Here is a 25635-nt window from a genome sequence, read left to right as displayed (position 1 = left end):
GGAAAGGAGCTGTGGAGTCAGACAGTTACCAATGAGGACCTGATCTTCACACTACACAAGTTTCATGAGAGTTTGTTTCAGACCACCATTAGTGCAGATTTATGGTTTGTGAGGCACCTGCAATGGATCATTTGGGTTGGCTTTAGCCAGAAACAATCTGGTTAGCCTGCTGTGTGTGCCCAGTGCCATGGACCATAGCACAGTAGGTGGGGACAGTCAGGCATTTCATGCTCCTCATTTGAACTGACACTAATTTAGCCATGCCAAATGTGGAATTAGGACAAGGCAAACATGAGTGCATAGTTGTTGCTGCATGCTGAGATCGAAGGATCATTTAAGGTTCAGTGTACAGCATTTCTAAGAAAAATGAGCACCACAAGCAGTGCAGCAGTCATGCACCCTGATCACCTCCCAGCTCTGCTTCAGTCCCTGCTGCTGCACACACAATGCAGGAGCTCACAGTCAGTCTCCAAGCAGCTGGCTGCAGGCAAACATGGTACTACTTCTATCTCTGTAAGAGTACTAGAGAGCATGGAGTAAGAATAGATCTCTCCTAGCTTGGTATCTGAATATCCCTCTACCATCAGATCCTACTGTGAGCCCAGTGTAACTTCCAGAAGTGGTACAGGAGAATGATACTACTGTTCAAGAGTTTGGATTACATTTTATTGTGGAATTATAAATGATTGATAAGTTGATGCAAAACAGCTGTCACAAGCAGTGCCCCAGCCTGGCCTCCATAACATGCAGGGCTTTGACCAAAGGTCAGCTCTGTCTCCTTGGCTGCACCAGAATGGTGTCTGCCAGCTGGAAGCTGTTAATGAAGGACACAGCACAATCACAGGCCACTGTGATAGTGTGAACACCCATCAGGGATTTCCTTGGCTTAGAACATTGCTGCAGGGCAGGTACTTACTGCTGATTCTCCTTAAGAAAGAGTGAGCGTGCTACTGACACTGCTGAAACAAAGAGCTGTGTGGCAGTGTGGCAGAAGGTCCCATGTCTCCCAGCAGCCCATCAAACATCACATTGATGCAGTCAATACTGAAGGTGCCAAACAGAACATAAGTGCAAATAAAATGAAAACAGAGCTTTAGCATGAAATTCTTGAACTCATCTCAGTCTTCAGTACCATACAGTGGCTTGCAAATATATAAAAAAAATATATGGTTGACTCTTTTCCAAACAATAATTGTTTCTGCAAATTGTGGTGACCCCTTGCTAGAGATCCTACATCTTCTAGACAGCTAAGGTTATGCTAAGTATGTCTAGCCTTGGTTTTTACTTCATGTACACAATCACATTACTTCACAAGGACATATGGCTGAAAAAGACTAAGCTGATTGTCAGAAGGCTTTAAACTCTCCCTCATTGACCTAAACTTGGAATAGCTTGTCCCAAACTGGATGCTGTATTTGGAAGCCCTGACTTTTTGATTAAAAGTGAGCTGCTTTCTGTCCCTAGGAGGGTTGCTGGCAGCAATGTTTACCAAGGGATAGAAACTGCAGCCTGCTGCTGCTAAGAAAGCTTTGTCTTCAATCTTACATAGCCCAGAGGGGAGAGGAAGAGCCAGAATCCCAGTCTCAGAGAGCTCTTAGGGGGTTGATCTTGATCTTTGTTTTATGCTGCCTTCCTCCATCTCTGGAAGAAGCTGCACATTTCTAGTCTAGGATAGATTTCATGCACTGGAATTCTTCCCAGAGTTGGCACAGCTTCAGAGGGTTTTAATCTTGGCTGTAGAACCCACATGCTGTTGCAAAGATCCCCAGGGAAAAATAGCTGGAAACGGACAAAAGAACAACAAAGCTACAGGGTCCTCCAGGAGGCTGTACCCCACTGAGATGATTCCCCAGAAGCCAGTCATCCAAGCAAGTCCCTCTCTTCATTCCCCATCTCCCCTTGGTCACCACAAAGCCTCCTAGCCCTTGGGTTCTCTACAGGACACTTGACTTTCACAGTGTGCCCTGCTGTTTCCTTTGCTGGTGAGAGCTCTCCCTGCCAATGCTGAGTTAGGGCCTTAGCAGCTTTTTCTTAGTGGCATTTTCCTGTCTCTTCAAGGTCTCAGAAGAACCTTCATCTGCCAGAGCACTTCAGTCACTCACAGCAGCAAATGTTCACATGATCTCAACTGCTGCCACTGTACAGAGACCCCTGGAGATGAATGCTGAGTCCCTTCACCCTTCCCTTTACATGGATATTCTACTTCAGCCCTCTTTCAGGCTTGGCCATAAACATTAATTTCTGGGGTGTAGGGTGATTTCTGATTTATTTCTGGGGTGTAGGGTGGAGCACTGAGGCCCCAGAACAGCACTTGACACAGCACTGAGGTATCCACCTGTGTATCTACACAGCAGGGTGATAAATTTCTATCTGTTCTGCAGGTGCAAAGTTCTGGGGGTTCTGCCTGCATGAAAGAGAAAGTACCCAAGAAACTTGAACATGCATAAACTGATGGTTGTGGAACATGATTGGTCTTTAATCTCAAAAAGCTTGGGTCTGTTTCTACTCAGGTTGGATTGTGAACTGTCAGCAAAAAAGCAGATCAAGAGCAGTGCTGAGGTTACCTGTGAAGTTTGTTGTAGCACTGAGGAAGGCTATTAGTTGGAAAAGGAAGTTCAGTTCCAAATCAGATACTAGCTTTAGCTCACAAGCCTGATCCTGCAAGCCTCACTCATTTAAGTGGCTCTCTTGCTTTCAGCAAGATTGGTGCAGCCAGCAGCTCTCAGTAGCTTGAGCCAAAAGTTTTTATAGATAACTACATCCAGGCTGGAAGGGAAAGGGAGAAGACAGACATAGCAAAACTAATTCATTTTCCACAAGAAAGCAGTAATAAAAATGAGATAGTAAATGGGCCTTAAGGTCCTTAAGGTTACTGAACAGCTACTGAATTACAGGAAAGGCTACCATGTTTGGTAATAAATGGTGTCACAGGCTGCAGGCATCAGCAGCATCATCAGCAGTTACTACAGACACAGCTTCCAAGACAGAGACAGGCAGGAAAAGAGAGATGGAAAAAAGAAGAAACAGTAGAGTTAAAAAAGGGTTAACTGAGCTTTCGAAATATCAGTGTCTAAAAACCTTATTCAGTATAGAGTCAGAAGTCCTTGGTGTTCCGAAATTCTGGCATGCTCCAAACCCTCCTGTTGGGCTGGGTGCCCCGTTCCACATCCTCAGAGATGGTCTTGATGTCACTGATGAATGGGGAGATCCTGGACCGAGATTTAAATGTTGTTAAGGAGAGGCTGGTTCTGTTCTTTGTGTTCCATTGCCTTGCAAGCTTCTTGGCCTCTTCCTCCTCTTTGATCTTCTCAGCAGCTTCCTGCAGGACGGAGCGGAAGAGCCGGGATACTTCCTGCGCCTCTGGTTCGTACTCCGCAACCACTTGCCTGAACCTGGAAGCACAGTCGAGGCACAGCTTTGATTAAAAACATCAAATTCCAGATTGCTGCCAAATCGCTGTGCTAGGCTTGGAACCTGCACTTTCCTGCTAAATGGGACTCCCTGCACAGAAGGGAACAACAAGGAGGGGCCATGAAGATGTGCCCAAGGTCTCTAAAATCACAAGCAAGCCAGGGAATGTAAGGAAGAGGTGAATCACTGTTTCTTATAAGCATAAGAAATAATAGGGAGAACCAAACAAAGCTAGAAGGCAAGTTTGAAACAGAAGGAAGTGCTCTTTTCACACAACAACCTATTAAACCAGAACTCAATGCTATTAATAGCTTAAGAAACAAAATTATTGGACGAGTTTGTGGAAAATGTCCCCAGCACTGCTGATGAAATGTGATTGTCCAAATGTACATCATTGCTCGAGGTAGTCCCTGAACTGCAGCTTACCAGAAGCTCAAGGTAGACCAGGGAAAGCCCCACATGACTTCCCCTGTTTTCCATTCTTGTTCCCAACAGCACTACCCAATGGCCTCTAGACAAAGGAAAATCCAGTCACTTTCTTTGGTAGTCTTTCAATATTTAACTTTCTGTGGTGTTTCATCTTCCTATGAATTTCTGTGACATAATGGACTGGCTCAGCTGAATACATCTTGGTTGGCAGCACAATCCTGTATCTAATTAGATAGCTCTGAATTATTTCAGTACCTTCTCAGCAAAGAGCTCAAAATGGAGTTTTTTAAAATTTTATTAACCTAGCTTAATACCAAGGAAGTGAAGAATCACCACTGTTTATTTTGCAGGTGAGGAAGATAAGAAGCAGGGCAGAGTAGTTTTCTTGAAGCCACTGAATGGGCCACAGGCTGAGCAATGAAGAGATCATGCCATTCCTGACACCTAGATGGGTGATTTGTCCCCAGCCTGGAAAGTGTGGGAGCCATTCCCAAGGCTCACCCTCTGGTCATGTAGATATTCTGATTGTTCTGTAATAGTACACATTTGTGACAGGTGGTAATGTGGCTGCTCTTCTAATAAAGAATCAGTTCTTAAGGTAAAATTATACCTGCAAGCAGACACAGACCTAAACTAGTACTTCACTAAAATCCAGGTGTTTGTACTGCAGGGAAGCTAAAGTGTATAAGGTAAGCATTTTGATATTTTCCTCCAGCAGAACTGGACAAGGATGGAAAACAGTAGGACTGTATTTAAATGAGCCCAGCAGCAGAAGCTGATAGAATAAGATATTGCCTCTTGGGTTTTTGAAAAGCCCCAGGAATGTAAGAAGGAGTTTAGCACATATGGAATTGCATTGCTTAATGGTGTGCCAAAGGATACCCAAGATAATAGGGACAGAAAGCAAGCCAAAGAGAAACCAGAAAGACTTTTTGTATGCTTATGTATTTTGACTTTAAATGTGGAGGCCTGAAATTGGCCACACATCTCAACACCCTGCTGTATCCCAGATATTTCTCTCCCAGCAAGTACTGGCAGCTACAGGTACAGTTGTGGGGACACCGGTGTTGCTCACTGAGGGAGCTCAGTGTCAGCAGGAGCACCAGTCCCTTCCAGTGTCAAACCAGAGCAGTTTGACACAAAACCTTCCAAAGTCACCGAAATGTTCCTTAACTCTTTCAGTCACTTTGGATGGATTCTTAATCTCCCTCCTCTGCCCCTCACCAAAAACCTCAAAATTTGAATGTTTGGGTGCAAAAAGCCTCTGAGGTGCTGCAGTTCATGCTGGTATTTAAGCACTGGCACAATGATGCCAAACTGAACTGTGCAGAGCCTGGAAGGGAAAGTGATGATCTCTTGCTGAGGGTTAGCAGACAACAGCAGGAACTGGGATTTGTTGGACATTGCAAACTTCCTTTTTGCCTTTTGAGGAGGCACTTCAGTTGCATTATCAAAGAGCCCAAAATACAGTTTTCACAATAAATACATTTTTCCCTTTATCCTATTTGAAGCATAGACTCTAGGTGAGTCCATAGAAACTCAAGTCACGACAACATTATTATTATTATTATACCAGGGAAAGCAGCTTCAAAGGATTGCTATTGCAGAGATGAACTAAAAAGTGACATTCCATTATTTTATCTCAATGTCTGTTTAAAAGAGAGGTGCTATCATATTTTATATATATATAATCACATCCTCCTCTTTTGTATTGGCAATTGTGCCCCCAAAAGGCCTCCTCACTGCCTCTACTTTCAGAGGCTGTGTGTCCTACTGCTGGATTGTAGCTCCAGAGCAGGGAGCAGGTTGTATCAGGCTATTACTGGGCCAGTGCCTGGCTCTGGGTACCAGAGGGGAAATGAATGATATGACAGCAAATATTCCCCCTGAGCAGAGAGCTCTAATGCAAATGCCCTGGGTTGCTGAAAACACCCCAACCAATCAAGCTGAAATAGTTTTCTGAAATCAGGGTAGCTTTCCACCTGTCTGCTGTCTTGCACTCTTCTTAGCTTAGTTTTGTCACCTCTGCTGTTAAGATTTACCTCTAACTTTTCAGGACCAACACCAAAACTACTTTGTAAGGATTTGAGCAGGTCCAAGAAACAAAGAGAAAGCAATCCAAAAGACTGTCTGCCAGTCACACAATGGAAAGCCACCCTGATTCTGATGGAGAAGGGAAAGGGGATCCTTTTCTCTCCCCTAACAGGATGAACTAACTTCACCCCTTTATTAATGCCCACCTAACTTCAGTACCAGCATGTTTGTGTAAGGGACAAGCTCATGTAGGAAGTCCTAAAGGAGTGCATACCACAAATATTTCTCAACAGAAAAGATGGACAGGTTATCAGGGCTGAGCTCCAGCTAAACCAGTCTGTGTATCAGAAAGAAAATACGGTTTTGCTGCAGGCACCTACAAATAACCAAAGCCATCTTCCCCAGGTATCAGTGAACAGCAGCTGATGTGCTGGATGCTCCAGCAGTCTGCTCTCTGCACAGAACAGCCAGCATATAAAACCAGAAAACCACTGGAATCAGGGAGTATGGCCTTGTATCTTGGGAAACAAACTCCACACAAAGCTGCTCAGTGGGGTTAGGAACACAAAATTGCACAAGGCTCATCTGTCTTCTACCCTAGGTTAACACCCTGATGCTTCTGCATGGGATAGTTTCAAACTAGGCAACCTCACAACCATGTCCAGAAACACCTCAGCAGGGTTCCCTTACTCATCACAAAAGCAGACCTCTGTATCTTACTTGTGGCTCAAGCTGTGGAAGTGCTGGCAGCTCTCCTGGAATACATCATGCACATCACACAGTGACTTGAGACCTGACAAAAACTCACCTTGAACCAGCACAGACCTGGGGAGGATGAATGGGCATGCACAGGGATGAGCACATTCCCCGGTCCAGGCAGTGTTGGAATCACAGTTCAAACAAATTTGTCCTTTAAGTTGTGACCCTTTCATTGCATTATAGGCCTGTCACATTTCAAGAATCCTGCCGTGCTTGGCTCATCCTGGCACTGCTTTTTAAAGCACTGTCACCTGCCTGTGTTATTCTATAGGTCCCCTGTACAGGGGGTTCCCTAAGTACAGCCTGAACTTTAAAGACCTGTTAAATCCAATGTAAGTCCATGGATTTAAACAATGTGCTTATAGTTCAGGGTATTCATGAGTGCCTGTCTGAATGGGGACCTCTAAGTAGATTCAGTCATTCAAAGAAAATGTGGGGTTGCCTAGTGCTAATAATTAGCTGCTGACTCCTGAATCTATATTTTGAGCAGTAATTCTGGTTCTAGGGTAACACTCAAACAGCTTTGCTAGAAAAGGCTCCTTAACTCCCAAAGAATTACAGCATTCACACTAATTGCAGCACTCATGTCACGTCACCTCAAACTTAAGCTTGTAATTGTAAATAAATCCATTTCTGATTTTAGTCATTTGTCTTACATTAAGTCTTAATAGGAAGGCCACTTCAGCTATACACAGTCCTTATAAAATTACAGTCCTTAGCATGTAATATTGATAACAACTCAGATCACCAAAATGCAAGTTCACACTTCCATACTAGGGAGTTTTTTGTTTCTCTCTGGACACAGGGGGACAGAAACCAACAGTTTCACTACTGCTGAAACTGAAAGAAACTAAACAGACTTTAACTAGCTCTGACTAGGGTTAAAGCTCTGGGTAAGGATGGGGAAAATCCAGCATTTTTTATTGGCAACATACTATTCTACTTGTTCAGTTTAACCAGGGCAGTTAGGTACTACAGGCCTCACAAAACTCACTGTCATTTCCTTCAGCTGGCTCCAGGATTTAATTTTAAATAAACAGAGATCTCTAACCCAGTAACCTAAAGCTAAGTTACTCCTGAATGCAATGGCTTTATTTGCATGAGGTGAATGAGAGTCTCCAGATATCTGATGCTATTTGCAGTGTATTTGAATCCTTCCAGAATTCCAAGAGCCTCAAAGAGAAGTTCCTATTGACCCAAAATACAAAATAGGCAATCTGGATCTGAAAAAACCCTGCTCATTTGTGAAGTGCTCCTTTCCAGCCTCCTCCACATCTAAAGAAACAAATTTGGAGAAATTTTGCCTCTCAGTAAATGAGCCCATACCCACAGAAAAGGACAATTTGGATAATCATTTAGACCTTTAGAGAACAAAGTGACATCTCGACAACTCATATAAAAATGTTTTGTTCTGGCTTTGACTCTGAACTCAGAATCTCACAAAGCAGGAGACCTTGCATGACAAACAAAACAAACTCTGCAGTCTTGCAAGGTACCTGCTCCTTGTGTTATTTAAGAATTACGTGCTTGTCGAGTGCAAAAAGGACTTCAAAAAGGACCTCAACTCTTCAAATATCTAAAGTGGAAGGGAAAGGATCAAACTTACTATTTCAGTCAGAACCAAGGGCTTTGGTAGGGTACATGCTCTGCATTTGAATTTCCCAATGCAACACTCACAAATTTTTATGGTGGAAGATTTTTCTAAAAGCTGCTACATATTAAGAAGTCACAGAGAGACAACATCAGCAGTGCAATGATCTTGTTAATAAAGTACTTCACTGGGAATGTGGAGGTTTCATTGCATTCCTATTAAACTCATCTTGTGGAATTTTGGGGAAGTTACTAAAATCTCCATCTTATCTCACTTTCTGGAAAGACAATTTATCCAATTTTGGCTTTCTTTTAAATTGTGGGTTATTTCTTTTTCTTTCTTTCTCCTGTATATTTTCACCTCCTAACATGGCAAGCCCCTTTCTTTTTCTTAGTTTCCTCACCAACAATGAAAATTCAATGGAATAACAGAGCTCTCAGTTAGAAGGTAGAAAAGAAGAGGGGTCAACTCTTAACATTTCCAACATAAGATGAAAGGATTATTGAATAAAACTAGGACACATTATCTTAAGACAAGCAAAACACAGTTTTTGTAACAGAGTTGTAGTTCAGGAGTGGAGCTCTGCCACAGGGTGCTAAAATGTTATAAATTTACACGTGTTCAAAAAGAGAAAAGCTCCCACAACCTAAACAACTGAAAGAAAAAGCCACATCAGCCAATTATGGATAGAAGGTCCACTTGTGGCTCCAAAAGTCTCCCAGTTACAAGGCACAGTAAGCTGGATGCTATACATGAGGTGTAATTGTCCCTGCTGCTGGATTTGCTTCCTTGTCCTTTGCTCTTTTCCTTACACTGATGCCACTGGTCAATGCAGACTGCTCATCAGATCAGCCAGACCTTTGACACAATCCAGTTCCACCATTTCTGTGGCTCTGATAGCCCCTTCTCAGTCCCAGAATTGAACCAACAAAGGTTATGAAATCCTCAGGGTTTTTTTTTAGTGTGGCTCTGCTAACCATGCAGGCTCTGTAAAACATGCCACTTCTCAAATCACAGTGTAATACAATTTATGACAGCACCCTATTTGTAAGAGGAGTTTCAAGAGGATGGTTTTAGCCTTCTTCAATCACCCACACAGAGTCCACCAACGTTGTTGAGTACATTTATCTACTGCCTTTATCTACTTACTTACATTTATCAGTATGCTGAATCCTGAACAACAGTGAACAACCATTACAAGCTGCACTGAAATCAGACATCTTGCATGATCTGTATCAATTAAACAAAAAATAAATAGCAGAGCAGCAAGTTGTATATGGCTCAGCTTAATACTTTCCTGAAGAGGATGAACCTTGGGGCCTCCCTGCTCCAGCAACCAAAGCCTGCTGCCATGGAAATAACCTGTTAGCCTGTTAGACAGGCCCTGGAGATGGTAAAGATAGCTCTGAATCCCAAGGGTTTGAAGTGGCTTGTTTACAGCACAGCTTGGAGTTATACAACCACAAGGCAGGTGCTGTTCCCAGCAAATTTTCACTGGAGAGGTCTTGGTCACTGAATGATCCCAAATTCTGCCATCATGGCAACCTTTGCAAGAGCCAAGGCTCTGTGTGTCAGGTTGATTCCAAGGTTCAGCCCCAGGGAAGATGAGGGCTAGAGAGGTAATTTTGGCATTTTTTCCTGGCTACATCCACTGTAAGACAGAGGAGCAGCTATTTCCAGCACTTTTGCAGCTGCAATTCAGAGGCCATAGATCCATTTGTTCAAGGGGAAACAGGAGCCAGCATATGCAGTGAGGGACTGCAGGGTGCTGAGAGCCTCTTGTATATGTTCTGTAAAGACTGTGCTCGCTCTAATCCCAGCTGAAGAACATGTTGGAGCAGGGGAAGTTGATCATAAAGGCCCATTGCACAATTTTGCTTTGGCTAAGGTGCACTGCAGAGTCACTGTTCCTCTTTGCCAAGTTTGCCTTCACTGTGCCAAGTGCAAGAGTTTATCTTAGAACAGCCACCCCAAAAGGAAAAGAGCCACACCCTTCCCTTCCAGTCTGCATGCTAGAGCAGGCTTAGATCAGTTTCTAAAGGCATTTTCACAGGAGGTCGCTCAGCTGGCAGGCAGCAACCCCAAGGGTAGCACTTGAAAGGCTCCACAGCAAGAGAGGCTTTGTGCACATCTACACTGCAGAAGTCAGAAGCACCACTTGGCTGTTCAAACCAACTCATCCCCACCTGCATCCCATGACTCCATGACTAGGGAAAGAGGGAGGGTAGGGAAGAGAGACATTCTCGGGGAATACCTGGCTCAGAGGCTGAAAAAAATAATTGCATCTTTAGGCTGGTTTGGACACTGGGGACAAGTGCCTCAATAGACCTGCTGGACAGCTTAAATCCAGGAATGAAGGCTCCAGTGAGAGGGGGGAAACACCAAAGGAGGCTGTTCAGAGGCTGGGGAACCTCTGCCTCAGAGATATTCAACAGTAGACAGGACAAGGCCCTAAGCAACCTGATCTAACTTTGAAGGTGGCCCTACTCCAAGTAGGAGGTGGAAGTACATCCCTCTACAGATCCCTTTAAACCTCAGTTTCTCTACAATTCCAAAATCTGAAGCAAAAAAAAAGCCATCACAATACTGAGATGGTACCTGTTCATCAGGCAAGGTAATGCTGCTCTGGCTACTCAGGAGCATGAAGCACTCAACCAATGTCAGAGGGAAATAGCATTTTGTAACTTCTTCGGGAAATGATATTTAACTGACTTAAAACATTAGATTTCCCTTCTTTCACAAAGACACAAACCCAGCACAACTCATGATACAGGATGCCAAATTTCCGTTCTGCTGGTCCTAGCAACTCTCACTCTGTCCTCACACATCCTAAAGAGGAAAGGGGGAAAGGCAAGCTCTTCATGATGCCATCTTTGACAGTACCTGAGTATGACAGGCCCACAGTAGGAAGGGTGTATTTTGGTGCACATGTCCTCCAGCTGCAGCCTTTCCCCGGGGCTGATGTCGTAGCTGTGCTTGGGGTAGCTGACCAGCCAGCCGTAGTCCACGCCGCTCTTCATGCGCCGGTACTCGTTCTCGCGCTCGCGCTGCTGCTTCTCGGCCTGCTTCATCTGCCAGCTCAGCTCCATCATCAGCGTCTCCACCACCATCTCCGTGGGGCTCCTCTGGGAAATGCGGTTTGGGGGCTCGTTCCACCTGAACCAGGATGCCAGTGACATAGCGCTCCGTGTGTCTCTGCTGGGAGTGGGGTGAGTGTGGAGAGGGAGAGAAAAAGAATAGTGCCATCATCAACACACCTCAGCTGAGAACACTTCCCCCCACAGCCCCCCAGTCTGCTGTTAAAATTGCTGCTGGATAACCACTTGGAAATAATTGGTGCTGGGCACCTTGATGTGGGAACCCAGGAAATTCCTCTGGCTGCCCTGGAGTGTAGCAGGCACAGGGCCTGCAAGGGCCCCGTGGAGAGCAGAGGCCTAAAGATAGGAAATGCCAAGTGATGGTGTGCCGGGATCTCTCGCTGGTCACAGTGACCCCGAGAAGAGTTCGAAAGTCTCTTTTCCCAGCCCGGCGCTTGAAGAAGGAGTCAGGGCTCTTCATTTCTTGGTCTCAAGGTTGTTTATTTTATCTTATCTATAAAAAATTTTCTCCTGCTCTGCCGAGGTGTGCTCAGCAAGACAGTCTGAGGCATTCTGCCTGCCCCGGGGCAGTGTTATCTCTTTATACTAAAAACCACGTGTACAATGTTTACAATTACTTTCCGATACCTATCATCTATGTTAGACAGTGAGCTTCTACTCTAAACCAATCTAAAAGTGCCAACATCACAGCAGAAGATGGAGGCCAAGAAGAAGAAGGAGAAAGGCTGGACACGCCCAGATCCCTCCATCTTGCCTCCTGAACCCCCATGCCAAAAACCCTAAAATCTACTTTTCCACCCTGTGATAACTTCACTAATATTCTACTTAAACTGTTGTGGCTTGCTGATCTTCGTACAAGGTTGGTAATTTGCTCCATGGGTCATAATCAAAACCACAGGCATTTTGGGCTCTGTGCCAGGGTCTCTGAGCTCCCTGGCAGGGGTCTTGGCTGCTCAGGACAGACAGAGGGATGTCCTGGGTCTTGACAATGGTGAATAGCTAGAAGCCCCTCTCTTCTGCCCTCAGACCCCGGCTTATCTCTCTGTAACTCCATAGGTCACTCTCCTTTAACCCCTGCTACTGGACAATTTCTGATCCCCCTGTATCCTATATAATGGGCTGTTTTAGCCCATTCTGGTTTGAAGAGCAGTCGTTGGAACCTTCACAGAACACCCAATAAAGACATTGCTGTGGAACGCCAGAACGGCCTTCTCCTCTCTCACCCTGCATCTGCCTTCCTTCGGCTTTTAGCAAGCTAAGGGCTGGAATCACAAAGAGCTGATAATCACTAAAGAGCTGATCCCTTAAGCTTGCTACAGTTCTCAGACGCTGAGAACTGCTTGGGAATTCGGGCAGTCTGTCCTGTAAGAGGACTGAGCTATCCAGACCCGTGCAGCCTGCTTGGCAGCAAACCTGAACCCAGCAGGAGACCGAATTACTGGGGGGCTTGAGCCCCTGCCCAGGGGGCTCAGAGACCAAGACCCCTGTGCCTTTGATCTTGACCCATAGGAAAAATTACCAGCCTTTATATGAAGACTTACAAGTCAAGAGAGTTTAAGTAGAATAATAGTTAGTTTGTCACAGGGTGAAAAATAGATTTTTGAGGTTTTCAGAATGGGGGCTCGGGGTCCCAAGATGGAGGAATTTGGGCGTACCTTGTCCTTTTTCCTTCTTCTTCCTAGCCTCCATCTTCTGGGTGATGGTGGCACTTTTAGATTGGTTTAAGGTAGAAACTCACTGTCTAACATAGGTGATAGGTATTGAAAAGTTATGGTAAATAATGTACACGTAGTTTTTAGCATAAAAAAGATAACACTACCCCAAAAACGGGCAGTGTGCCTCAACTCTACCTGCTAGACAGAACTGTGGTGGGGCGGAGAAAGAAATTTATAGATAAGAAACAATAAACAACCTTGAGAACGAGAATAGAAGAGCTCTGACTCCTTCTTCAATGGCCGGGCTGGGAAAAGAGACTTTCTAATGCATCTCGAGGTCACTGTGACCAGCAGAAATCCCGAGACCTTGAGAAATCTCACCTGCAGCAGCCATCCCGCTCAGAGGGTGAGACAGAGTGTGAAGAGGCAGCCTCTCTTCCTCTCAGCATGTCATTAAAATGAGTCACAGCCCTGCCACCTGAGCTCAGGTTACAAGGATGCCTTGCTTCCTGCAGGCTGGGCTGGGGAAGCGTTCTCCTGCCCACACACCGGGCTTGGGCTCGCCTGGCTGAGCCCTCACGGGAGGGCACGACCTTGCAGCGACCTCACCTGTAAAAACTCAGTGCATGGAGTCAAAGGATTGCTGGGAGCTACATTCTAGCCAGGAGATCCTTGGAGATCTCCTCTGTGACCTGCTGTGGTGGGCTGAAGCTGATGCCCACCAAGTGCCCACCAAAGATGCTCAATTACTCCCTTCCCAGCTGGACAGGAGAGAGAAAATGTATTAAATGTATCTCATGGTTTGAGATAAGGACAGAGACATCACTCAGCAATTCCTGTCAGGCACAAAACAGACTCAACGTGGGTATATAAGTTTATTACTCATCAAATCACAGTTAGATAATGAGAAATAAAACCAAATCTTAAAACACTTTCCCCCACACTCTTCTTCTTCCTAGGCTCTGTTTTACTCCCAAATTCTCTACCTCCTCCCACCCAGCAGTACAGAGGGATGGGGAATGGGGGTTGTGGTCAGTTCACTACACATTGTTTCTGCAACTTCCTCCTCCTCAAGGGGAGGACTCCTCACCTCCTTCCTTTGTTCCAGTGTGGGGTCCCTCCCACGGGGGACAGTCCTCCATGAACTTTTCCAGTGTCAGTCCTTCCCATGGGCTGCAGTTCCTCCTGAACTGCTCCAGCCTGGGTCTCTCACAGGGAGTGCAGTCCTTGAGGAACAGGCTGCCAGTGTCGGTTCCCGTGGTGTCACCAGTCCTGCCAGCAAACCTGCTCCACCTTGGGCTCCTCTCTCCAGGAGGTCTGCCAGGAGCCTCTTCCATTGTGGTCTTCCCGTGGGGTCACAACCTCTTTTGGACATGGGCTGGAGGTGGATCTCTGCATCCCCTTGAACCTCCATGGGCTGCAGGGGCACAGCTACCTCACCTGTGGGCTGCAGGGGGATCTCTGCTCCACTGTCTGAGGCACCTCCTGCCTTTCCTTCCCCACTGACCTTGTGGTATTTAGAGCTGTTGCCCTCCCATAGCCTCCCTTCTGTCTCCCAGCAGCTATTGCTCTTTTGTTGTTTCCCCTTCCCTGTTACCCCAGAGGTGCTGCCATCTGGACTGAAGGGCTGAGCCTAGGCCAGCAGTGGATCCTTGCTGGAGCCATCTGGCATTTGCTTTGTCAGGCACGGGGGAAGTTTCTGGCAGTGTCCCACAGGAGCCACTGCTGTAGCCCCCATCACCACCAAAACTTTGTCACACAAACTAAACACACATGGGTAGGTTTGCTGCTCCTGTAACATCAGCAGCAGAGCTCGCCCTGCCTGGGCAGCACGCACAGGAGCTTGAGCTACAAGGCCAGACAGAGCTTTAACCATTATTTAGCAAATGTGTGGCTGCATGCAGCAGAGGCTACACTACCTTCTACAAGCTGAAGTCCAATTATTTGTTTTGCTGCAGGAGCACTCCTTCAGCAGCACCTCCAGTGCCAAGGGAACTGAGGCTGCTCTGAGAGGGAAGCAGAAGCATACCAAGGTTTAAACTGTTATTACTTCTAAGTGAGAGGTTTCTGCTGCTAGGGAGTTACCCAGCACTTAGCAGACAGAACAAACTGCATCAATCAGCTCAGAAAAAGATGGAATTAACTCCCCACCCAGCCAATCCCTTCATGTTGTCCCTTCAGGAGGACAATGCATGGAACAAAGTTATTACCTATTGTACTTGTATTTAAACACAATAGACTCCAAAACAGGCACTGGGGAGCTGAAAAGGAGAAAAACAGCATCTGTTTCTTCACACAGAGCACTTACGTGCCTCGTTGCTCCCTCCCATTAGCCCCTGGGGAGCAGGGGTGGCACAAATAAGGATTGCAGCTGGGATTACAGAAAGGCTCCTCTGGCAGCAGCCCAAGCAGGACATGGCGTCAAAAGTTAACACGAGGGCAAGGGATTAAAGAGTCTGTTTCTGCAGGCCTGAGCAAATCCTCACTACTGGGACACAGACAGACATGAAGTGGTGAGGAAAAATATGCTTTTCATTTAAGCTTCCACCTTTAGTGACAATAAAAATCACCAAAAGCCCATAACTACACGGTACTCCCACTAGAGCTGAGAGCCACGAGCTCCCAGACTCCCTGGATGAGAAGTGATCCACAGCATTCTGCCAGGACTGCAAGGAAAAGATGCTTCCATGCATCATTCACTCATCCTACAGTAGCCTGTTCACTTTCCAAAGTGTTCATACTATGTAAATAAATAATACCATTAAAGGAAAATGCTCCAAAAGCCTAGATAGTCTGCACAGCATCCCACATCTGAGATTATTCCAGGCTCTAATGTTTAGACTTTTCTAGAATCAGGAAGTTTTCCAAACTGCATCAAAGGACTACTTTCTCTAGTCCTATACCCTACCTCTCCCAGCAAGCAATGCCAGTTTCTTCAGAAGGCAGACATGAAAGGGCTGAAAGCTTCCACAGGTCACAGCTGCAGCTAGCTCAGAGTGTGAGGCACAGATCTGCCATCCCTGCAAACAGGAGCACCAGGGTGTGGGGACAGAATGTAAGAAAATAAAAAATTACCAGAGGTTAGGAACAGGCCTGCCCTTAACAGGCCTTACTGTAACCAGTAAGAAGAGGAGTAGCTTGAGGTGAGGAGAGATGGAGTGTGTTGGCTGTGCTGTGAAGAAGAAGGAGTCAGTGCTGTGAGGAGCTGCCCATGAGAAATGACCAAGGAGGAATGGGAGCTTTGCAATAAGATGGCACCACCTGGGCTGGTTAGCAGTGCCTGTACAGGAGAGATGGCTGCAGTGAGTGCCCTGCAGCATCAGCTGTGGTTATCCTGGTGACAGCAGTCACAGCCAGCAGCTGCTGCAGGTACTGCTGCCCCTGCCTCATGCCTGTGCTCTGGAGGAGGAGGAGCAGCCAGTGCTTCCCCTTGTGTCCATGGCCAGGGTGAGTGACTCCAGCCAGCAGCTCCCACAGCAGCAGGCAGAGCTCTGGTCTCAGCTCAGACACAGGAACGGGCTCAGGCTGGAGCCCAGGCACTGGCAGCTTCAAATCAGTGACCCTGCCACTTGGTACCTGGATCTTGCCCCATGGTGCCTCCACTCACCATCACACAGCATTAAGGATGAAGAGCTTTCCCTTGGTTTGATCACCCCTTGTGTATCCCAAGCAAAAGTGAGGGGTAAAACAGGCCACATGCTGTTGTAAATAATTTAAAGACTCCTGTTTCTTTTCAGCTTCTGTGATGACAGTAGTTTTTGTAAGCTGCTCCAGGTACCATTATTATTTCTATTTGTGCCTTTATCTGATGAAGGTGAACATGCCCTTCTGTATTTTAATTCTGGCTATGACCTGGTTTCACATTGGTTTAACTCTGCTGACTTCAGTGGCATTAGGGGTAAATCAGTATAAAGCATTACAACTGAGGAATGCCCTTCCAGCTACTCCTAGCTCACCAGCTGTTTCATTAGAAGAGGAGCAAGAGGGGAATTTAGTGCTCAGACTGGGAAAGAGAGCAAGGAGACTTGGATTTTGCATGATCCTGGGCTGTTCTTACTGCATTTATGGTTTTTAGTTCCACAGGTCTCTCTCAAAGCAAGGCATCCTGCATGAGAACCAATTTACCTGGCACTAGTATTACAGAGAATAAACAGAAAAATATTTTGGATACCTAGTCTGTGGATACCAAGGTCTGTTGAACCTGAGCTTTGCCCAGTCCCAGAGCTTTCAGAAAGCTCTGGTAAAAGGCAGAATTGCTTTTGGTGTGGGAACATGGATAGCTCTGACCCCAAATGGGGCTTTCACTTGACTGCCATAAAAATCTGCTTCCAGATGAGAAGACTATAAAGGAAGGAGAGCACCTGACCTGCAGCTGAAATGGCCTGTTTTCAAATGAAGGAAAATCCCATGCAAGCTTTTCATGCACACTGGCAGCTTGTGCTGGCTGCTCCTAAGGGAGTCCTGTTTGTATGAGATTGTTTCCTTCCCTTCTCTCATCCATCATCTCCTCTTTCTGAGAGCTGGCAAGTGGCCATCTCTATTTAGCAGGCTCAACAAGCCACCACTCTTCCCACTACTGCTCTTAGCAGCCTGCAAAAGATACTGTGGGCTCCATTAATTGTGGCTGCTGGTTTTAATTTAAAGTTCACAGGCAGGCTAATCATTAACTGACTCCAAATGGCTTTCCCATGTGGAAAAACTCAAAGCACTGTTGGCAAGATGTGGACAACTAAAGAAAGGCAAAAGTTACAGCCTGACCTTCTTACTGGGGAAAAGGACAAATTTACACTTTGCAAGCATTCACATTAAAATTATTTTTAAAAAGACATTGCCCCAGCTGAATACAGATCTTTCTGTTGCCCAATTAGTCCATTTTCCAATTCCTTCTAAGAGGCTATCCTGGGAGCTGACACAATCCAGTTGATGAACACCTCTGGTGTTATCAAACCAAAATTTCTGAGGGTTTATGTAAGTTCCACTCCAGAAACAGAGCTGGGGTTTGAGACTTTGGTGTCATTGACCCCAGACCTTTGTCTAGAAGTCACTGCTGATTGCAAGTCTGACCAACCACCTCACAAAATCTGGAACACCTGGCTTTCTCCCCCTCTCTCTCTCCCTCACAGTCTCTGAGGGGTTGCTTCAAATTTTAGTAATTTTTAGTAAGTCTTGCTGAAAGTTTTTCATGTAAATGTTTCCTGTTAGTTTTGCCTTTCTTCAAAACTCCTACACTGTTCTCTACACTGTCAGCAATTCCTGCATTTTTCTCCTCATGTACTTTGCAGCTTTCTCCTTCTTTTCTCAGGGCATGTTCTGAACAATTTCACCTCATCTTCCATTTTTTCACCTTCTCACATGTTTCCCCATGTGATTTCCTCTTCTTGTTCCGAAGAACTCCCCATCAGAAATATCAACATTCACATGCCTTATCTGTTTTTTCACCTTCTTTACACAGGGTTTCAGCCCTTCCTAGCCCTTTCACCAGCAAAGGGAGTGTTTCCTTGGCCTGCTGGTCTTTGGCCAACTGGAGGCTGTTCATCCAACCTGACAGACACAGGCTCCTCCAGGCTCTTGCAGGCTGCATCACCACTTGCTAAGACTTGGTAAGTCTTAAACCATGAGTCAAGCAGCAGGGCCAGTTTAGTGTATAGAAAATCAACTTCTGAGAATAAAATATTCATTTCCATTGATCCTTCTCCTAGCTGCCAGCTTGTAATGCCCTTCAGGATAGGAGAGGAGTATGCAGAGGGTGAGAAATGTGCATTTTGAAAAAAAATGAGAGTAGAATAGGACTCTGTGTCCTCTGTTGGACAAGTCTCCTGTGGTTTTCCTTTGCCTTCACAGTCCAGGAGTGCTGCTGACAATCCTGTGTGACTCTCAAGAGCCTTGGGGGTGTGGTGATTGTGTAGGAGCAGAAGGAGAAGCCTCAAAGAGGTTACGTGAGAGAAGCCTAATCCATAATCCAGTGATGTCAATAGAAAGGCTGTCACTCAGCTGTAGACAGATTTCCAAGAAATCCATCATCATCCAGTCAAAGCATGCCAACAAACTGGGCTGAGGAGCTGGGAAATGCCTTCCCTCCCTTTTTGTGGGTGGTGGTTCCTTATAGCTACAGTCAGAGAGCAGAATTTGCTCATGCAAGATACCCACTTAGCCTTTTTCCACACATGCCAGATCACAGGGTAACAAACAAGGAAATTTACTTCCAAAGTGGGTCCAATCTCCAAATTGTCCCCATAATTGTACTTTTTAGAAGACACACAGGGGAAAAAGAGATAATGTCAAAATGCAGAGCACATTAAAATTTGTTTTAAATTATTTACCCCTTCAGTAAGATTCGAATTACATGGTCCAGGAAAGTCCAGTGTCCTTCAGATACCAAAAGGTATCGAGTACCTGCCTGGACTGCAACTCACAGGTAGATTGAAATTGGTTTGGCTACCCCCACCTCTGAATTCTGTGCTAACTGATGCAATGTTTAACAGCTGCTAAGGCAGAAATTGTGGTCATGGCTTTGCTGCTGGCTCTATCTGCATAGAGTAGCATTAAGTAGCAACAGCATCAAAGATGAACCTCAAAATCTATTTCTCTTGTCATGAAGATATTTTAATTTTTGTTCCAAAGAATCTTAGCAACTTCTAACTAAGAAACTGCTGCCAACACCTTCTCAATTTTATTTATATAGTCCACCATAGCTTTGTTAAAGAATCCCTGTTCTCTGTTCTCCACCACTTTCTGGTTTGTTCAGCCTGGAGAAGAGGAAACTGAGGGAGACCTCACTGCAGTCTACACCTTTCTCACAAGGAGAAGCAGAGGGGCAGGCACTGACCTCTCCTCTGTGAAGCCCAGTGACAGACCCAAGGGAATGGCCTGAAGTTGTCAGGGCAGGTTTAGGCTGAATATCAGGAAAAGGTTTTTCACCCAGAGGGTGTTTGGGCACTGGCACAGGCTCCCCAGGGAAATGGTCACAGCACCAAGCCTGACAGAGCTGAAGAATCATTTGGAGCACTCTCTTGGGCACATGGTGTGACACTTCAGGATGTCCTGTGCAGGTACAGGAGCTAAACTTCAATGATCCTTGGATCCTTGTCCATCCTTTCCAACTCAGGATATTCTGTGGGGTTTGTTGGTTTTTGGGTTTTTTTTTTTAAGTTACTTGCCTTTATTCTCTCTATACTGAGAATTTTACCTTACCAGGACCCAAAAAACTCTACTTCCTCTGTGTGTGGAATCTCCTTTCTTGTTCAGTGACATGGAAGGTTAAGGTGTTTACAGCTACCTGCCACGTGATTGTAATTTCAGTGGAAATTATTATAACCTCAGCCTGAGATGTTATGAGGCAATTAATGCTGAAAAAGCAGTAGGTAGAGCTTGTCAATCAAGAAATTTAAAAGCTGTGCAAATATCATTATATTATCATAGCAGCATTCCTCATTCTGACCTGCAGAATAAAGAGAGAGAACTGTGGAGGACATTCAGGGGCCTGCTTATAGACCACAGCAGAAAACCTGTGTTTTGCTTCGTAAGCACACTGATTCCCCTGTTGTGATGGACACAAGCGATTTCTGGACGAAAAAAAATGAAATTCACAGTGGTTAACACGTTTCCAGGTACATGACGCTGTTACAAGTAGCAAGGAGCTTTGAATAACAGGAGCGCAGGGGATGAAGCGAATGCTTTAAATGCAACCTTATTCCGTGGTGGCAGGAGTTTGGGGACAGCCTCACAGCAGTGTCCAGGAGCAAAGCCAGCTGTGACAGGGCACTGTGACACCCAGCAGGCCCTTGCACATGCCAGGCAATGTCTGTCTGTCTGTCTGTCTGTCTGTCTGTCTGTCTGTCTGTCCAGCACGGCTGTGCTCAGGGTCCGACCTGCCTGCCCCGGGCTGACAGCGCCTGCTGCTGCCAGCTCTGCTCCCAAAGCAGCGCGACCGCCGCTCCCAAAGCAGTGTGACCCCCACTCCCAAAGCAGTGTGACCCCCACTCCCAAAGCAGTGTGACCCCCACTCCCAAAGCAGTGTGACCCCCACTCCCAAAACAGTGTGACCCCCACTCCCAAAACACCGTGACCGCCACTCCCAAAGCAGCGCGACCGCCACTCCCAAAGCAGTGTGACCGCCACTCCCAAAGCAGCGCGACACGACAGCCCCCCTCCCAAAGCAGCCGCGACAGCCGCTCCCAAAGCAGCGTGACCGCCGTGCTGCTGCTCGGCGCGCAGCCCCCTGCTCTGCAGTCCCCTTTCTCCAGCAGGCTGGCACCGCCAGCACTCCAGAAGGGGACTGGCTCTTTGGCTGCTGTCCTTGCCACAGAGAGTCACAAGTCACTCAAGCCTTTAGTGAAGGTGCGTGACTGACAATCACCGCTAGGTAAACGTGACAGGAGGGACTCAGAGTGAGTCCCTTATCCATCAGAGGTGCTGCAGGACAGAAAAGAAACAAAAGTGGTACTATTTCTATCAAAGGAAAGGTTGAGTGGTACTCTTTCTATCAAAGGAAAGGTTGAGTGGCCTTCTGGAAATACCAAAACGGTGATGAAGTACATGAATATGTCACGTTTTCTACACCTGGTAGCCCTCACAAGGTTTTGGGGTTCTTTTAATGAAAGCCTTTAAAATTGAGAACATGCTAAAAGTACTGCTCTTATCTCCCCCGGTATTTGTGCAGTTTGTAATACATTCTTAAAGTTTCAATCTTCTAGAAAACAAGTGTATCTGATGCATTTTACATCTGCATTTTGATTGCAAGAGGAGTAAAGAAATGAGAATTCAGTGCAAACTGGGCCCCAAGTTCAGGTGAGAATAAGGAAGATGATTTTCAGTCACTAACCAGAACACCATGAGAAAAGGTAGCTGATCTAACAGGTACAGCTTCGTGATCTGCAGCAAAGCTGCACAAATGTAAATCAGATTTGTCTCGTTGAAATAAATGAGAGTTCTGTTGATTAACTCCAGAGGAAAATCCAGTCTTAAAGAAAGAGTGAAGGAAGGGCCCAATAGCTTGGAGCTCTCCTAATGCCTGGCGCTCTACAGAAGATAATCTTTGTGTTATCTGCAAAAGCAAAAGGGTGGGTTCTGCTCAAATCTGTTCATGAAGCAGAGCAGTATTTTGCAGTTCGTCTACTTATCAAAGCAAATGAGTTCCCTTTATTGAAAAACAGAACTATTTTTATGCCAATATCTCGCTCATGCTCGAAACAATGTTTCCACTAGCAACCATAAAAGCACTCTGTCATACAGCTTACACCAAACTGTTACCTAAACCTACAGGAGACAGGAAGTTAAAGCACAATGAATTTCTCCGTTTGACTGACTTGTTATTAAAACTCCTATATATTGCTCAGATCTTGCCACAGTGGATCAAACACACCTTCAATTCTATACCTTGCTTTGATCTCTGCAGACTACAAAGCCAGGTTTCCAGTCAGGACAGAGGGATGTAAAGTATTCTTCACCATTCATTCAGCTGTGTAAATGAGAATTCAGAAGGTAGCACAGACCCAGAGCTTTTCTGTTATTAAAATCATCCAAACCACCAGAAAAAAGTATTCTGCAATAAAACAGTAATAGCATCTGATGGAAGGCTCCAATACAAAAGGCTTTCAGAATTAAAACTCTGAGAGATCCCCAGCTCATCTTGCTCTGTTCTACTACTAACCACACAATGTTATTAAAGGGGCAGTAATGTCACAGATTGGAGTTTCTAATGCTGTCATCCACTGCAGATATTCATACACAGAGTTATATAAAGAGATTGAAACTCTGACCCAAAGGCATATTCCACCTGGCTTCATGTCCTCTGAAGTATTTTTATTCATATATGGTAGCGAAGTCCAGACTGAGTGCTGTGAAAATGGGCAGGTGGATGTGCATTCTCCATCCAGACTGAGGATTGATTCTTCTGGGAAAGCAGGAGTAACTCATTGCATCACAGGTGAGAATGCAGTGTAACAGACACCTGTACATTTCTATTCAGGACTGAACCTTAGTTATGGTATCTACCAGAAAGAATATTGACCAAAGGTACCCAAAGTCCCACCCTGACTGCAGAGTTTTCTCTGTACTGCAGAGTACTAGGACCAGTGTTTAAGTTTGATCATTGTGACAGGAGCTACTTAAAAATGTACATTGTTCTAAAATTAGCAATCAAAAGAAGAATGCTAAATTTACAGCTTGAAAACTTAAGCCTGTCTTTATCGAGATCACCCACAGCACTGGCAGAACCCTGGGAAAGCTCATGCTTTCCACCCTGGAATAGCTGCATGTCCCACCTGTGGACACAGAGAGCCTCTGTGAGCATGAACAGCACTGTCCTCACATGGGTTTCAATTGATGTATCAGCACTAGGAGGTGTGCAGTGTGCTCTCGCCTCAGTAACACTGCCATAACTCAGAAGTTGTCTGACCAACCTTCGTGGCACCTCCCTGGGGTTGAACAAACACTGAACTTCCACCTGCAGACACTTAGCAGGGCAGGAGTCTGATGAGAGAGATTTTAAATATGGCATAAACATTAGGCAGCATGACCCATGCTTTCCTCCTCGATCGCCTGTCCTTACATAACCAGTTACCCGGCGCTTATCCATCATCCAGGCAGCCGTGCCCGAGCCCAGCCTGGGAGAGCTGCCGGGGGGCCCCGGCCCCTGCCCTTCCCTGCCCACCCATCCCGCCTCACCTTTGGCACCAGCGCTCCCGCTGCTCCCGCGGACAGACGGACTCAGGGCGAGCGGAGAGGGTACCAGGAGGAGGACGTGGCTGGAAGTCAAGCCCTCTAAACTGGCACAGCAGGCTTAAACCCACACTGGGCTATGGATTAGCCCTGGTGACGAGATACAGCAGCTGTGCTTACGGCAGTGCTTTGGAGCGATTAGGGCTCGGTCCGCTACCTCCACACACTCAGCCTCCCGCCGAGAGCCGGCACCAGTTTAAAAGTCCCTCCAAACCACGAAAACTTTGTAGCGTTTTCTACCCCGCAGCTGAGGCGGCCCTTGGAAGAAATGCAGGTGCTTGAGGGCACCGGGACTTCCCGCAGGCTGCAGGCGGGGTTCGCTCCCGCCGCCCCCGGCCGTGACTCCGGCTCGGCGCCCCGGGGCTGTCCCGGCGGAGGCGGCCGCACCCCGCGCCCCGCGGGAGCCGCTCGGGCCGGGCGGTGACCGCGCCCCGGCACAGGGACCGGGGACGCCCCAGCCCGGGCTCTTCGCCGCAAACACAGCGGTGCCCTCCGCCGGGCACCGCCTCCGCCCCGCCGGGCACCCCTGCTGGCCGTGTCCCCAGCTCCTCCTCCTCCTCCTCCTCCCGCTCCTCTTCCTCACCGCGGTGCCCGCTCGGTCCCGCCGCCGGCGCCCAGCCGGGGCAGCGCCTCTCGCCGCCTCTCGCCGCTGCCGAAGTTGAGCGGAGCCGCCGCTCCGCAGCCGCCGCCGTCCCCGCGCCCCGCCCGCCCCGTTCCCATAGCGACCGCGGGATGCCCGCTCGGTCCGGGACCGTGAGCTCCGCCCGGGCATCCCGGCGGCACCGGCACCGGCAGCGGCACCGGCACGGCGTCGGACCCCGCGGGGACTCACTGCCGTAGGTGGAATTTGCACCGACAAATAACGGCGCGGAAACTGGAAGTATTCATTCATTTCTCACCAAGTCCTTTGGGAACGGAACAAAACAGAACAGAACAGAACAGTCTTCAGCCACAGAAGCCACAAGGGTTGCGCTGGGTTTGGAGGGCATGGAGGAGAAGAGGAGGAGGAAGGTTTTTACAAGGGTGGTGAAACTGGCCCAGGTTGCCCAGTGTGGAGGTGGATGTCCCATCCCTGGAAGCATTCAAGGGCAGGTTGGACAGTGCTCTGAGCAGCCTGACCTACCTGAAGATGTCCCTGCTCATTGCAGGGGGCTGGACTAGAGGGTCCCAGTCACACACACGGCCACAGTGTCCTCTGTGAGCCCACAGTTCCTCACCCAGCCTCTTCCCACAGTGCAAAAATGTGCAAAACCATCCCCAGTATCATTGGCCAAACCCCCACCAAATCCCAGGAGAGCCAGGCTGTGTCAGAGGGCTGCAGAGCTACAGCCTTGGGTAGGGACAGCACAGGGACAGGTGACAGCACTCAATGACACCTGCAACCTGAGCATGAGTGTGAAATCATGCATGCCCCCACTGAAAAGCTTTCATAAATTATGGCCCAAGTTGTTGGTGTTCATGCAGCACTTGCACAGGCAGAGGACAGAGGTGTTCCAGACCATGTATGTGTGTCAGCACACACACAAACCAAAACAGATCAGCTGAAAATATTACAGATTACAGGATTCCCAGTGCAGTCTAAATTAAAATGTATGAGGATGGGGGGTTTTAAAGTTTAGTTTATTATTAGATCAAAAAATACAACTGGACTAACAAAGAGATGGGAAGCATTTTTCTGTGCTAATTATCTCTGGAGGATTACTTGTCTGTCCTGAGCCTCAATGCCAGCCCAGTTTGTGGAGGTTTATAACATCCTGGGTATGCTCTGCTCTAAATGGATTGTTGAGTTTAAGTGAAAAGTCATCTTACACGAATAAAGACCATTATATTTTCATACCTTAAAACCTATTTCAAAACTCATCAACTCTGATTAATGCAGAAGAAAACCCCCTTGAAAATGCTTCATTTTCAGGTATATTTTCCAGGTTATCTTTTCAAC

At 46.7% G+C, this 25635-nt stretch overlaps 1 protein-coding gene across 4 annotated transcripts; it reads right to left on the bottom strand.

The window, feature by feature from the left end:
- Positions 1-644: 644 nt before the first annotated feature.
- Positions 645-24388, bottom strand: RD3 (RD3 regulator of GUCY2D). 4 transcript variants are annotated; one of them, XM_036381381.2, is made up of 3 exons: positions 24280-24388; positions 11108-11422; positions 645-3392 (listed from the first exon to the last, which is right to left on the bottom strand). In XM_036381381.2, the coding sequence occupies exons 2-3, from the start codon at positions 11401-11403 to the stop codon at positions 3095-3097; spliced, it is 594 nt and encodes a 197-aa protein (XP_036237274.1). In that variant the 5' UTR covers positions 11404-11422; positions 24280-24388; the 3' UTR covers positions 645-3094. The 4 variants fall into 4 exon arrangements, with proteins under 4 accessions (XP_036237274.1, XP_036237275.1, XP_036237277.1 ...); XM_036381382.2 differs by having other exon boundaries at positions 11108-11419; positions 24280-24381; XM_036381384.2 differs by lacking the exon at positions 24280-24388 and adding an exon at positions 23643-24248 and having other exon boundaries at positions 11108-11419.
- Positions 24389-25635: the final 1247 nt, after the last annotated feature.

This window comes from Molothrus ater, chromosome 3, assembly GCF_012460135.2.
Source record: "Molothrus ater isolate BHLD 08-10-18 breed brown headed cowbird chromosome 3, BPBGC_Mater_1.1, whole genome shotgun sequence".
In the NCBI taxonomy this organism is placed as follows: Eukaryota; Metazoa; Chordata; class Aves; order Passeriformes; family Icteridae; genus Molothrus; species Molothrus ater.
Note: the sequence above shows the minus strand (reverse complement) of the source record. Positions and strands in the feature narration are given on the sequence as shown.